At 39.7% G+C, this 16157-nt stretch overlaps 1 protein-coding gene across 2 annotated transcripts in view; it reads right to left on the reverse strand.

Moving 5' to 3' along the window:
* Positions 1-14199, reverse strand: part of LOC133940445 (dmX-like protein 1) — a 44635-nt gene extending 30436 nt beyond the window's left edge. For both annotated transcript variants that reach the window (XM_062381644.1, XM_062381643.1), the window contains exons 1-14: positions 13763-14199; positions 12336-12562; positions 10531-10656; positions 7867-7944; positions 7277-7355; positions 7022-7166; positions 6650-6716; positions 6245-6429; positions 5763-5967; positions 3502-3682; positions 2465-2641; positions 2082-2329; positions 502-1201; positions 127-248 (exon numbers count right to left, since the gene is read on the reverse strand). In XM_062381644.1, coding sequence (XP_062237628.1) covers positions 127-248; positions 502-1201; positions 2082-2329; positions 2465-2641; positions 3502-3682; positions 5763-5967; positions 6245-6429; positions 6650-6716; positions 7022-7166; positions 7277-7355; positions 7867-7944; positions 10531-10656; positions 12336-12422 — 2400 coding nt within the window. In that variant the 5' untranslated portion in view covers positions 12423-12562; positions 13763-14199. The remainder of the gene's footprint in view (positions 1-126; positions 249-501; positions 1202-2081; positions 2330-2464; positions 2642-3501; positions 3683-5762; positions 5968-6244; positions 6430-6649; positions 6717-7021; positions 7167-7276; positions 7356-7866; positions 7945-10530; positions 10657-12335; positions 12563-13762) is intronic.
* Positions 14200-16157: the final 1958 nt, after the last annotated feature.

A 16157-nucleotide genomic window follows, 5' to 3' on the forward strand; every position in this document is an offset into this window, starting at 1 on the left:
TTTGATGTCATTTTTCTACCAAGTAATCCAAGGCTGACACTAATTAGGAGGCAAGACTGCAAATTCATAGCTTCTTCTTAAATCACCTGATAACAGTTGAAGGTATTAATACATTGGAGGACTTACTGAGATCTCAGGGTTGGAGAGTTCACCTAGGAGTTTCTTGGCTTCGATAACGGCCTGATACAGCCTGAGTGAGTGGCCGTCACTGGCCACAAAGCAGGCGCTGGGCGAGTTACAGTATACACCTAAAAGAGGGAAACAAAATGAAGACTGGTATTAAGCTTGTTTCTCAAAGTAAACATACAATCAAAAGACAAAAAAATCCAGAATAATAAGGTTAAATATATTTTACAAATGAGAAGATTATTAAGGTGATATTCATGATGTTCCTTCATATAACTGGACCAAAATAAGTGTTTGGTAAACAAACATATTATGATGATGGTGCTGTTCTCATTAAAATGTCAAAGCAGAGAAATCCTAAAAACATTTTCTCACCTAAACAGCTGCTGGGAATGAGTGTGGGCAACCAGGCAACGTTAGCGAATGCTGATGCATGGAGGGAATTGATCCTTGCGAGCTCAGAGACCCCGCCTGACAGAGACAGCGGGCCAACAGGGTCCACTCTCCATAAAATCAGCTCACTGTAGATTGCATTTGGATCTTGGGAAACCACACCGAGGGACAGCCGGCTGGCCCGTGAACCACGGGGCAGTGATGTTGAAATAACCTCTGGAGGAGCCAGAATGCTGTCTACCTCTGGTGTCCTCAAGGCGTTGTGGTGTGAGGTGGTGAGGAGGAGCGGGAGTAACGAGTGACAGGCCAGGTCGTTGAGGTGGAAACGGTGGCCACAGTACCGTGACTTGTGTGAGACGCTAAGGACAGTGGAGAAAGCAGAGTCCTCTGCAAAACTTACTGCCCACTGGTTCAGGGAACCATCAGCGTGTTTGGAGATCATAAGGACATTGGGGGTGAAAATGCTGAGTCGAAGGCTACTGCTTGGCAGAGTTTTTCCTTGATCTCTGTAGCTTATTAGAGCAGATTTAGCTTGAGGCAATGTGCTCCCAGACGGTCGTTGTCTGCCGTGTTGGATAGCCAGATCCACGTTCTTGTTGCAGGCATACATAACAACGCTGTGGCTCAGGGAGATGGCATCACCAGCAGGGAATGCCACAGGGATACGGGACACAAACGACACCTGAAGGAGGAAGAGGGAAATCAGAGCAATGAAATCTTTCACAACTCAAACTTTTCAGCTCTGAGTGTTAAAAAGGATTTTGACAATCATTTATTTTCACTTCAGGAACAGAAAAACGTCCCATGTGGACACGGAATTTGACACAGATGGCACTGAAGATCGTGAACCCATTTTATAAAAAAGGGTGAGCTCAAAACAAAAGGCTCACATTCTTCTGTTCTTCTTTCTGAATTTGAGCGACAAGTGAATATCTGACAAAAAGTGAGTCACAAAGACAATAATGGAGACTTTTCCTGTATTTGCACCTTCACATATGTAAAAAAGGATATGTTCAACAATACTCAAGCTAAAAATAAAAGTAGGATCCTGTCTGTTTCATCTTATCAAAGCAGACAGGCTTAATCAACCTGAATGGTAATGAAACTTGGGATTCTATTTGCTGCTTTGCCCGACTGAGTAACTGCCACGTCAAGAGATTCTCATTATTTCACTGCTAATAAAAATGCAGGCCGGAATTTGATATGAAATCACACATAATTAGAATGTAATTGTCTGAGCGGCTGGTTGAGAAGCCATTAGAATAGGAGCCGGACCATCGCGACTGTCAAAATGATTCACAGCCTGACTGAGATGATGAATTGATGCTGTCACTGAGAAGCACTCTTTGAAAATTTGAATACAAACCAGACATTTGAAAGAGTGAACAAAATGAAAATCTACTTAATTTACAGTGATGATTAAATCATTAGGTAAAACATTTAATTGACATTTGCTTTACTGTTGTTTCCTATCATAAAATTTCATGTTTCTTTTTTTCATTATCAATCTTTGTGGATTCAATTATTTTACATAAATATGAAGCACATCACAGTCAATGTACCTGAGCTTGTCTGAACATCCCTGGCTGGTATTCATCCAACCAGTCCACATTCCAGACTAACAGGGAGCCGTCCATGGGGTGAATACTGAACAACATGTCTGCCCCTTTATTCCACTCCTCTAACAGCACGTCCACCTGGTGCTCCACTGCTGCCAGAGGAAGCTCCCCACCCTCAGGTCCTTGGGGGTCAGCTGGTCTGCTCCTAGTGTCCTCGTCATCAGAGTTATCCTCATCCTCATCCTCAGGCTCTGGGTGGAGAATGCAGATCAGTGTTCAGTATGAAAAACAAAGCAGGACACCATATGTTTTGACAGTTCTGCTCCAGCTTCTTATCCACACTCCTTCAAATAAACTGTTGGCCTAATCCAAATATTTGCCTGTACCTTCATGGGAGCAGCCATTCTGTTGCTCCAGGCTGCCTCTGAGCTGCTGCAGGAAGACTTCCATAGCTAAAGTGAAGTGAAGCTCTTTGTTGTTCAGCCAGTGGACGGTAAAAGGACCTCCAGGTTCGTCGTCATCTGCGGCACTCAGAGAGGAGATTGAGGGCAGCAGAGGAATGTCTGCAGTAAAGACATTACAACCTTTAGACTAAAAGGTGAATAATAACAGGGATTTGCATTCCATTAGTTCGGGGGCATGCTGGAGAAAATAAACTTCCATGAATATGAGCATGGTTTGAAATATGCTTAAACATAATTCAAGCATACAAATACGAGCCTACAGGAATTAAAGGCTGAAGGAGATTCGGCCGCAATTCAGGTCAAATTAAGCTACCCTAAAAAAATAGAGAGGAACAAAATGAAAATAACTTCCAATTTCTGTGAGCAGCTTCCGTGAGGGAAGGGAAACACACTGGCATGTTAAACAACCTCGGGCAATGAACAACATTTACAGTCCTTTTTGCCAAAAGAAAGAGCTGAAGCCCTCTGACCCACTACTGACCTTATTCAAACGAGACTTGATTTAGCCTCTATGGTTTACAAATAACTAATATGTTGCTGGACTGTTAAGGCATTTCTTGACATGAATTATGCTAATCATCTGGATTTTGCCTTTTCACATATGTAGAGCGCAGCAGGAGAAAGAAACGCTCAAAACTGGAAAATATCCAGAACGTTGAGGTGAGGGATAACGTCGAGCATTCAGGAGACAGGGCATATGAATCTGCGGTTTTTAGTTACAACTGACATCAGTGTCGCCTCTTATCACCAAAAAGCTATAAAATGTCTGTCTTAACAAGTTGACTTCTTTGTCTGTGTCTCATCATATCTATAAAGCACCTCTTTATCATCCTAAGATATTTATATTCTTTCAGTTTTGCATCCATCACATGTTTGAAATATCATCACCTTTAATACTTCACTAAATTTTGATCAACCATCAACAACTAGTAAGAGAAAGGTCAGTTTTTGATTCTAACCTGTGGCTGGGTTGATGCTGGCAGCAATGTGGAAGTGGCAGAGAGCGTTGGCATGGGGCATGTTGCTGTTGATCCTCTTGTGGTTGTAGTGGCAGCTCTGATGGCTGGACATGCACCCAATCAGGGAGGGTTGGGGTACGTCCTGGTAAGAGGACAAGTGCCATGATTCTTGAAAACTCAACTGTGAAGAAAACATTAATAATTTAAAGCAGACAGTAAAACTATGTTGTTTCTTATCAAACTTGGGTTGAGAGTCTGCCTTAGATTTAGGCCAACATGCTTTTTTCCCTGGCTTATGATAGTATTTACATTAAAAGAAATGATAGAATAAAAAAATGATCCCCAAAAATGTAAATAACCTGAAAAGCAGGTGTTGTATAGGGTGGGTCAGTGTAGTGACAAACCATAGGTAAACACACACAGAGAAATGCCGGTCAAACCGGCTTTTTGTTATTGTGAATGATTCAAGTTGTACTTACTAACAAGGATACTCCTCCCAGCCTGAACAAAGCTACTCTGCATTAGGGTGTGAATTTAATTTGATGTTACGGATGTTAAAAGACATTCAAGTTTTACAGCCAAATTTGTCTACGGAACAGAAATGGAAGGAAACCGCAAGCCTGGAGAGTGGATATGAGAGATGGGGCTTAAAACTTAAATTAGTACTTAGGTTAAGTACTTTGGGTTCATTTGTCATTCAGATATACAGTTCTATATTTGAGCCTCTGTGAATGCTCATGACAAGATTAAACCTGTAACATGAAATCTTAATCTCAAATACAGATCATCTTTAAATTCATGTCAAATTTTTGTTTGTTGCGGTTATGAAAAAGAAATGAGTGTAAAGAGACTATTTGAGAGTGGGTGTCTCACATTGACGTGTAAAAAGGAGACACACGTACTTCTAATTGGTTTAAGTTATCCAAGTAGAAACATTTGATTGTAGGCGATTGCAGTTTAAGTGCTTTCTCTGTATTGTCCATCCCTTGAGTTGGGGAGGGAGAGAATTACCTCAGACTACAGCCTGGATCAACCCGCCCAGTCTGTGAGTTCTAATGAATAATTCCACACATCTACTCTTGCAGACTCTCCTCAAGGCAAAGTACAGACATTTGCATACCTATTTTTCTTGTAATCTTATGTGCTCTGGGCTCTGTTAAGTGCCAGTGAGATCTATTTAAACATGGACATTTAAATGTACATATTAAAATGGATTTTAACACTGTCTTTGGGGCCTACAGAGGCCTCACAGCCAGCAACAACCTTGGTCACAGACGACACTACCGTTGAAGGTGAGCTAGCAGCAGCAGAATGAAACAGAAAAACAACCATCAGAAGTCAAAGTTATAATGTTCAAGTGTTTTATAGAACACGGAAAGGAGGCCAATATTCTTCCCTGATTCTCTTAAGCCCTCGACAAAGCTTCAGAAAGTTTTTTCATGTCTGATAGCCAATTAATTTTCCCTTTTAACTCCACTAAGCCCCAGTTATATTTCTATCTCCTTCTCCAGTCTCCCTTTGCTCTTTTTCTCTCATCTCTGCAGTTCCCTAATGACATGCATCAGCAGCGTTGAAAATATAGTGGTCTGGCTTCTATTTCAGGGTTATTTGTGCACATTTCTTCCCCACAACAAAGACAAATTATGGCATTTCTTTCTGTATTTTGTAGCCAAAAAATATGACATTCCCAAAGTGATAAGGTTTTACACATTAAAGCATGAAAGTTTTAAGCTAATATAAATATTAAATATGTTCTTACAATGCTTTAAGAAGACAATTTATAAAACTTACTTAATCTGTGCATTTTATGGTATTTATTTATTCATTTATATCCAAGTAGGAAGTTTTGAACATGTAACAATTTAATATCTGCAAAATGATTTTAGAGGTAATACACAAGCATACAGCCTGTAATACATATTAGTAAATACTGACATTAAAGTATAGATTTTTAACTTAAATTCTATGATGCTATTTAGGTTGTTATTATTGAGGTCCTCTTTTTTTCTTAGTTTAACATTATAAGACTTGGTTAAAACGGTTTTGGAGACAATATGACAACACTTCAGTTAAAGTTGCTGAAATGATGAGAAATATTTATCATATTTTGCCCATTCGAAGATAAATTATAAGTGTATTGCGAATTAACAGCACCTCTTACTTCAATCCCCCAAATGGCCAAAGCAATGAACTGCTTTCTGTCTGCACAAGGGTCCTCTAATAAACAGGGCAACTGTTAAAGTGACATTAGAGTCTCTTACCTCCTGTGCTGTATTTCCTTGGGTCTTTCCGTTACAGGCGTGTTTTCTCGTAGGACCGGCACATCTGAGTGTGTCACTGTGTTGGCCAGAGCTGTGGTTTTCGTGGGGACCGTTCAGGAGGCTGTCACCGGGCAACAGCGTCTCTGCCCAGAGCCGACACACGCTGTCCTTACAGCTGGTGAGCAGAACATTACACACTGCACCTCTTTTAGGAGAGAGGAAGGAAAAGGGAAGGGAGAAGGATAATAACAGTAAGGTTAGGCTGAAGTCTGCTGAAGGTCAGTCATATTTGTCAGGCATTAAGTATTTTATCTACTGCTGAAAGGACTACCTAAACGTTAACTAATGTCTGTTGACATGTACTTTTCTTACTGCTACTGTCAGCAGTGTAGACTAAAGTCAATATTAGCCAAGTGAGAAGATGAATTAATCATGGCTGCAGAGAGGAGGGCTGTCAAATAATGCTTGAACAGTGTCAATACCGTGGCATGCTCGTGCTGGTCTTCCTCCATGAGAAGCCGGTAACAGAACGGGGGTGAGCCAGGTAGACAAAGGAGAAGGCCAGCTCTCCCTGGACATTGACACTGGGATGTGCAGGAATGAAGAGTCTGGAAACACCTGACTTCCACTTACTGGTGCTGTACCAGACCTTGACTAAGCAGTCATCCTGGAGACGAGAGTGACGTTGTGATTTAGGGTGTGGAATTATAATTTAAAGCCATTGTGAAAAAAGTGAACACACTAAGGGAAAGCAGTAAGTTACTTAACCCTAACCCTACAATTACAGTGTAATTACTGCTCATACTAAATGAAGAATGCTAGCATGACATAGGATAGCTAGCATCACACTACAAACAGGTTTGGCAACTCCTGTTAAAGCCACTTACTTGTCCAGCAGTAGCAAAGAAATCCCCATCAGGTGAGAACCTCATTAAACTGACTGGAGAGGCTGTCCTTTTGAAAAAGAAAAAATATGAGATTACATTTTAATACTAATAACACACTACAGACTACCACATACGTCTATATTCTCTGATACAAGACAACGGTTTAAGACAGAATAAAACAAGTTTATATAAAACGATGCATATGCATTCAAAGTTGAATGTAGAAGTAATGGAATAAACTAGTTTTATTATAGTATACTATAATTAGTAAATAAGTTAAAAAATTGTGTTGATACTGTCAGAAATTAAAGAACATTTCAGTAAACATTTCCTTGGCAAAATCCCCATTTAAAAGTTTTCCTTAGTTCTTACTTGCTCTGCCAGATACACCTCCAGGAACAATGAGAGTCTCTCATGGTCATTTCTTCCTTCTTTCCCCATTCTTCAGCTTCATCTTTCACTCCATCAACATGAGACCACAACTGGAGGCTAGTAGAGCCTGTTAGGAGAGTGCTACCTGCATAGACAATTAAAAGATACATGAAGGCAAATCTGAGAGATTCACCAATTCAACACTTTTTCGAGGACATCATTGTTATTTTGGTACGGTTGTGTTACATTGATTACCTGTGGGGTGCCAGGCAAGGTTCCGTACCATAGAATGTAATACAAACTGACCCGTCTTCTGCCATTGGCAGTTCAACTTCTGCAGAGAAAAAATACGCAAAACATTAATGTTAAAATGGGATCAATAACTTCTACTACCAGTTACAACTGCAGAACTAGAACCAGCAGTGAGGCTGCTCTCATGTGATCCACATGTGATCAGGCCACATTGACAGCAACAGTTACAGCAGGACACTTCTGCAATGAGAGCAGTGATGGTAAAATTGTTCCATCCCATGAGACTATTCTTTGACACAAAGCTGTTTGCACAGAAATGGCAAATTTCTGAAGTCTGCACTGAATAAAGAGTAGGTATAAATAGTAAATGAGAAAATGACTGCAAGATTTGAAAGGATATTTCAGCAAGAATGTGTATACGTGTTTCAAATATTTGCTCTTCCCTGGTGACTTTCTTACAAGATTAGAGTGAAAATATTCTGATGTGTGTCAAATTGTACAAGAGCAGCCCCTGAAAGAGAAATGTCTTGTTCAGGATGATGTGACTGCATGCATGACCACGCTGTAATTGGAGAAGGATGCAGACTACTCACAGTCAATGGTGGATCTTTTTGATCTGGGTGCTGAACAGGCTCAAAGATGCACACAATGCTTCCATAGGAAGCTGCAATCTGTCAGCAGAGAAAAGAAAATGCAACCCACTATAAATCAATACATGTTTTCTGATGCAGAGTGAAACAATTCATCATAACACAAATTATATTTTCATTTAAATGTATGCAGAAAGTGTAACTTCCTTTAACAAAAATTGTACGTAACACAGCCAAATAAACTTAACTTGAATAAAGAAAATGTAAATACATTTTGACATAAATATATACATAATTTCACACAGTTTATTATTCAGCGATGTTATACTGATGTACCTGTGAAAGGCTCATATTGGTACATTTTTATCAGCCAAGCAATAAGTCAATTGGGCTTTAAAAGCAACAATTTGTTGCAAAAAGAAAAGGATTGAATGTAAATAAACCTAATGGAAATAACTAACTTGACATTTTAGATGGTGAATAATGAGGGTTAATCCATAGACTTCTCTATAAACCATAACATCAACAAAACATTTGCATAGCCCCTGGACATAATGCTGAAAATATTTGAGCTTATAACACGTGAGGGATGAGTCAACAATGTCTTGTCGACTGTATGCACAAGTCTTATTCATGCGTTGAGGGCAGCATGCTAAAGTGCTTTCTACGGGAGCCACGGTCACAATGTTAAACAGAGTGAATGGATGACATTTCTATGGCAATGAACACAAGTAACAAGCTTCCAACGTTCAGGGATAAGAGCAGCTGTGTCACACATAGGGTCAATAAAATACAGAATGTCAGCGAGTGACTTCTGTGAAAGAGAGAGTTTAAGTTCTTTAAGAGCATAATAAGTTCAATTTTTGTCTCCACTACAATTTGATTTAATGTGAACCATCAGACAAAAAAGCAGCAATTTAAAATGAACTCTCTATGGCTGTGATCACTCCACTGATTTTCATAAAAAAATAACTGAGAGTCTTAGATCACTACAGATATTATAACCAGGAGGAGCACATATTTCAGCTAGCTAACTAGTGGGAGCCCTTTTTCAAATTTCACTGCTCATGCTTTCTGATCGTTAGTGGATATTGCTCCCGCTCTGTCTCTATGGAGTTGCTCTGCATGCATTTGAATTCTAAATGCAAACCGTAGATATCAAGTAGGCATGCAAATTGTGAGGTGAGGTAATTTAATTCAGTGTTCAAACTTTGCCAATTGCCATCATTTATTTTGTTTTGTTACAGGTTTCAAAATAAACATTCCATGGCAGCAGGGCACAAATGCCTAGAAATGTATTTTAAGTGTTACAGCATATAAATTATGAGCAGAACAATGCTGTGTAATCTAATAGCATTACTAAGATCACTGTTGAGATAAAGGTATGCATACCAACTGAGCAGGTTTTTACAGACACTACACTGTGCTGAAGGCATGTGAGGTTAGTTCTGGACAAACAGAATTGGATTAGACATCACATGAGGGGAGTGGTGACGGCTTGGGAGACCATTTTTCCCCCATTTGAATTAAAGCAGGCCTGTCTGCTGTTTCAGCAATGCCACCACATTCCCCAAATAAAAACTAAATTGTCTGGCGAGATGACTTTAGCTGTAACATCTTAACAAAGTAATTTGTCAAGTTTATACAGATGGACAAACACTTGAATTCTCCTTTTGCATTTGAATGCAGCATTGTTAAGGAGTAGCTCTGAGCAACCATGAAAATCATGACTTCAGTCAAAGTACCTTGTCTTCCACTAAAAACAAAAACAGCCATCTATCAAGCTTGAGAGAAACTGAAGATTTACATTACTATTCTGTAGAGACGCAACCATCAAGTATCAGTTTTTTAAACTTTTACATCAAAGTTCTTGACAGCTAATATCAAGAATATGAAAGTGTGAATTACAAACTTAAAGCCTGTGCTGAATCCAAACCTATTCTGTAATCCTTCACTCTTATTCATTCACGAAACTGGGTCAACATCTGCCCCAACTTCCTTTATAAAGACTACCAGCAATCCTGCCATAACGATGAAACAAATCCTGTTTCAGCTCTGCATTCCAGTCCCACAGATATAATCAGACACTAGAAATAACTATACATTTTCACAAATCTTTTTGTTGTCCTGAAATCTGTTTTAGATGAAAATTACAGATCTGTTACTGTGTAAACAATCATTTGAGGGGTTATCAGGGAATGTGCCTGTGTACAACTACATGCTTCTACTGGGGGATTTTCCCCTCACTTGAAAAGTAGAAGCTCAACTTCATTACACAGCTTCTGATTTTGCCATCAAATGTCTTTCAACAGTAAAAAGACTGCAACAGAGCTGCGGCTTTGCAGTTAACCTACAACAAAAGAACTAAAGAACAGAGCCCTGCAGGAAAATTAGCAAAGGGACAGGAAATGGATATGATATGTAAGGATAAGTATGATTTCACCAACACTAGCTTGCTTAACCCACATAATGGAAAAAAAACATTCAAACAAACTAATGTTGCATATAAAAAAATAAAATAAAAACAAAAACATTTCATGACTAACATTTACAAAATAAGCATTACTTTAAACTGGAATAATGTCCGTCTTTAATGCAAGTGGTATTTCGGGAACATGCCAGATCATGGTGACCTAAAAAGACGGAGAACCAGCCCATCACTCTTACCTGTCCACCCTGCAGTGAGCAGTCGACACAGCCGACCTGAATGTTCCCATGTTTGGCTCCTGGGACGATCTGCAGTCGCTCAAAGTCACTGCCCAAGATTACCACGTCGCAACCTGACGCATAGGCCTGTGTCAGAGAGACAAAAGAGAAAAGCACAAGGAGAAGAGGAGATGAGGATGATTTTCAGATCCGTCCAGAGAGAATTGCATGAAGGGTCACTTCAACTGCACTTGTCTTATGCCACCATATGACAGGTCTGGAGCATAACCAGATGAGAATCTGAATTATACACTCTATTTCTGTGGCTCTCAGAAGAATATCTGTGTTTCAGTGTGACAGTGCTTCTTTTCACTAGAGGACAGAAGGACAGAAATAGTTCTCCTATTGATCCACTCTCTGAATAGCATGGGAGTAGTTCTAGATCACGGAGTGCAAACGCAGTCTGAGGTTCTGCCTTTGAATTTCAGCCCTGGAACAAAGTTGTATACCCTCATAAAGAATTTCCTGCAGAAGAGGAAAAGGACTTTGGCACAATAAAAAACATTTGAATTATACATTTAACATGACTAATAGAGTAACCCAGCCTACATCTATATTTCATTTCAGACTAGCAGTACTCATTGATGAGGGACTGTGTCAAGCAAACCCATAATATCATTGCTATTTATTTTTCACTACCAGAATCCCTGGTGGGAATCACGACTGTGACGCTGACTCCCCAGTCAGTTGTTTCTCGAACTGATAGAAATTAATTTGTAGAATTGTTGATTCATACAATCTTAAACCTAACTTAAGTTGTCCTGTAGACATGTAGACTTTGAAAAGAGATTTAATAAGTGTATATACTGACGAGGCAGGTACATTTTCTTTCATTTAGCAAAAAAGACGACAACCAGCTTAAAGCGAATTTTAGACTTTACCAGTAGAGGGGCTTTTAAAAAGGTAATAAGATATAACTTTTAGCTGAGGCCGGCACCTTACTTTTGTGTTACATAGTATTGGCTGGATCATGATCGGATTTTAGCAAATAAAGATTATTAATCTAGTTATGCTCATGTTTCTGTGTGACCCTAAATACTCAATTTTGGCCACTAACAGTTAAAATCAGAGTATGAATTTTAAGTCATATTGGATTAATAAAAATATTTTGTTTTTGTTTTGGCTGAACAGTTCCTTCTGAAAGAAAAGTCCATGCTGCCATGGCTCACAGGGGAAGTTATAGAATAGAATAAGGACTTTACTATTAGTAGCATCTGTGCTTTCCTACTATGACACATCAAAATGTCTGTGAGGGAAAAAGAAGGCTGTCCTCATCTCCTGTCCTATAAACTCCTACTTTGAGTATAATTGGACCAAGATGGCTAAAGCAACAGAATCGGTGTGATGGCTGCTACTGTATTTTATATTACAGGTTTCATTTTTTAAACAGCAGTACATTATGTTTTGAGTTCAAGGTCACGTGTCATAAATAGATAAATGGTTGCAGAGCTGTTCTACGATAGACAGATAGTAGATCAGTGTTCAATTAAAAATATTCGACATCAAAAATGTGTCCCATATCTATTAGCCGGTTACTAAACAGGATCACCACCTCAGCTTAATTCTTGCTCCACGGAGCATTAGTTAAGCATTTTTTATCCTTTTTCCATCCCGTGCTTCTGCTCCCACTACATTTACCTTAATAAAAAACATCAATGAATAAGAGTCTCTTCAGTTTTGTGACAAATCAGTTTAGCAGCACCCAAGGAATCAGAACTAAATAAGTGTCTGGGAGGGAAATGTTTCCAGAGCTTGAAATATCTTACCGTGAATGGCACATTGTTGACGCTCCCGACAGAGAAACAATTGTCCCCTGGGTTGACAGCCCCTGTGAGGACCTGATGGAGATTCATGACTTTTGTTGACAGTCTCCTTGTGCTCCTTCCTTTCTCACACCCTCCCACTCCGGGTAAAATCCATGGGAAACCATTGGAAGGATGTGTTCATCTTTGTCTTTTGTCCTTAATTTCACTTAAGTGACTCTACAGATATGCTGTTAGGAAGAGATAAAAATAGAGAGATTTGATGATGAATGATTTGGTAAACACCAACCCTGAAACCGTATTGACTTCCAATTGATATAACACTCAGCTCTTGTAACGTTAACAAGGATTAAATACTGTGGGTGATCGCTGAAGGGTTTCTGTTGTAATACTTGGAACTTAAAACGTTTCTCGAACTGTAAGAAATGAATTTGTGGAATTGTTGATTCATACAATTTTAAACCTAACTCAAGTTGTCCTGTAGATATGTAGACTTTGTAAAATGATGTAATATGTGTATATACTGACGAGGCAGGTAGAGGTACATTTTCTTTCATTCAGCAAAAAATACGACAAACCAGCTTGAAGCGAATTTAAGACTTTACTAGTAGAGGGGCTTTTAAAAGATAAGATATATCTTTTAGCTGAGGCCGGCACATTATTTTTGTGTTATATAGTATTGGCTGGATCATGATCGTTTTTTCGCAAAGAGATTTACATATAAAATAAAGATTATTAATCCAGTTCTGCTCATTTTTCTGTGTGACCCTATATACTAAATATTTAGTACTTAGTACTTAATATATCGACTGAGATCTAAAACATTTTTGACCACAGCTCCCAGCCCTCGACTCTCCTCTCAGAGCCGGATCCACAGGGGGGCAGGGCAGATGTCAGTGGACGTGTCACCAGGATGCAGACCTACAACATCCTACAACGGACACATCCTACTGCAGCCCTGTGCACGAGACCTTCCCTGCAGATACATGGAGGGTCAAGTCAGGGTCACATGTCTGCAGGCGTTCTCCCTCTCCTCGTGTGCCTCTGTCTGCGCACAGTCTTATTTCCTGTTGATGTTTGAGCCTTAAGCAATAGTGTTTTATGACACTGTGGTTTTGACGTTACAACACCAGTGAGACACGAGCCTTCGCATATCAAAGTTAGCAACTTTACCACCAAAGGGCAGCAGCGGCAGTGTCACAAGCCATTTTATAACCGGGGCAAATGATCGTCATCTCTCCTGGGCTGTGGCGACTCAGTGGAAAAACAGTTTATAAACACCCGCTTCCCACACCAGCTACCTGTATCCCAAGTCACCGCATCACGACGCTAACTTTAGCCGTCAAGTTTAGCTAGTCTCCGGCAGTCCACAACAGCAAACCCCTCCATTAAAACCCCCCAGGAGTCCCAGAGGCTAGCTAGCTACTCACCGTGTGCTGCCGCGGTGTTACACGTCCCCGGGGGATGCACTGTCAACACTCGCCCCCCTGTCAGCTTCTCCTTTCTGGGAAGAACGCCGAACGTTACGGTTTCGGTCACCTCGGCTAGCCCCGCGTTAGCATGTGCTAGCTGGTGGAGCGGTGTTTTAGCGAGGGTCCTGAGCTACCGGAGCTAGCTGCGGCTCACTCGTCGCACATCGCTCGGTGCCCGGTGGCCTCTGCCCGTCAATGCGAGTGATTCGCCGAGTTGTCAAGGCGCCTCGGAGCCGGAAGGAGCCAACCTCTGCCCAAGGTTAGCAAGAGAGATGCCTCCAGAGAGGAAGCTTTTGCTTATGTTGGAGATGTGTCATGATAATCGCTGTTTCCGTGCGGTGCATTGTGGTCCTTGTAGTTTGGGGTCGTGGAGTTTAAAACTCATCTGCACTTGTTGTGTTATTAAAAACGTCACTTTACCCTCAGGATTATAATTACAGACTGATTTAAAATATTTGGTAAATATTCTAAGGGATATTTAATAATTTTGTTGGTGAACGTTTTAAATGTATTTAATTGATGCTGTAGAAGTGAATGAGTTTCACTTCAAGGTTCTGAGCATGCGATGATGTCGTAAAACCCACCAATAAAGAATTTGTGTCTTTATTCTGCCTGTTGATTCTTATGTATTTGTGTGTATATAATACATCAATCCGTATATAGAAATATTATCATCTATGGTCATAAAATCGACTATAATAAAAACATATGCAGCCGTATAGATTGTGGGGGATTTTGTGTAGATTAAAATGATGAAATAAACTCAACAATACAAACAAATAAAATAAAAAGAGCACCACAATGCTGCAGAGCAGGGACTTCAACCACTTGAGGTCAGCAAAAACATGTTCTGCTACATATTCAATAAAATCACAACAAACATCTGGTCCCTGCTGGTTTATAGACTTCCAAACAGATCTGGTTTTATTTATATCTTCCTCTATCACTGAACATTTGAACTGGAAAGAGTTTCGTTGTTCTTCTCACAGCTTTTGAAGTTAACACTTCATAATGACATCATGGTATTTACTACGGGATGACTGTCACATGACTGAGCACGTGTCTCCATGTCTCTCTTTTGTTTATATAAGGCCAATACCTATTGGTCATACAAGCGCACAAAAGCTGCACATTTCAAATTAGCTGGTAATGTTGCATTATATTCCACAACCTTTGGTTATTGGATGTCAATTTATCTAAATGTCTCTTTATTTCCTCTTCTTGTCTGAGAGGGTGGTAGAGTCGTTTCAAATCCTCGCATTAAGCTTAAGTGACCATAAGGTGTCACTGTTCCTCAAGATACTGGGTTCCACTTTACCTTGACCAGTCTAAATGTTTGTCCCCCTAAAACCTGAAATGTCCTGGAATATTATTAGAAAATGTGGCTTTTCGCGGATTAAGTCTTTGGTTAACTGACATCTTTCCTGCAGCAATCAAAGACAAATATATGCACTCAATTGCTGCAGATGCTTCAACTTTTGTCGATGACGTAAAATCTGTCTTTACTAAGACAGTGTTGGAAGAAACTGTGTTACTGCACCCTGTGATGAATAATAATAGGACAATACTGCAGGGAGTAGTCCTGTATATTATTATCAGAATGGTGAGAAAATGTCAAGTAGCAAAGGCAGACAACCTGGCTGCTCAAGGGTTTATCTTAAGATAATAAAACATGAGTAGAACAGAACCAGCTGGTGTTTTCACTTGATAAACAACCGGAGCAGGCTCCAGACTTAAACATCTTGAACTTTAGGATAAACTGGAGAGAAGGTGACAACAAAGCAACTTGTGGAGATAACACTTAAGGCTGAGGGAGAACTCTCTGAACAATAGTTTGTTTTATAGCTGGTTTACACTAAGTTTAGTCAAACAAGAATATTCTATAAAATCTCATAATGACTATTTGTTCAATGAGATATCGAATTATTAATTATTTAAAATGACAGCTAGCAAAGTGCAGGTGTTCTACCAGCAGGGTGTATTTTAGAATATAGGAAGAGATCCATTTAAAGGTCTTCTGCACAATCTAAGTTACCAACTATCAGTAGATGTTAGCAGGTGTTAGCAACCACAAGCAGATGTAAAGGTACATAACTTCAGTTGTGCACCTTAGCGTCATCTCGTGTTTTTGCCTTGTAATCAACGATAAAGGCTGAACTTGAGGGTACGCTGAGGCTTAAGGTAAATCTGACTGGCTACTGGCTTGTATGGCACCACTATGAAAGCCATGTGGAGCACTCAATAGATCAGTCATCATTACCCCAATGCCTTTTTAAACTTAACGCTGTCCCATTTTATAAAATAGGACAAAATGGAGAATATTACTTGTATTTTCTACCTCACTAATTAATGC

The sequence above is a fragment of the Platichthys flesus genome, chromosome 3, assembly GCF_949316205.1.
Source record: "Platichthys flesus chromosome 3, fPlaFle2.1, whole genome shotgun sequence".
Lineage (NCBI taxonomy): Eukaryota > Metazoa > Chordata > Actinopteri > Pleuronectiformes > Pleuronectidae > Platichthys > Platichthys flesus.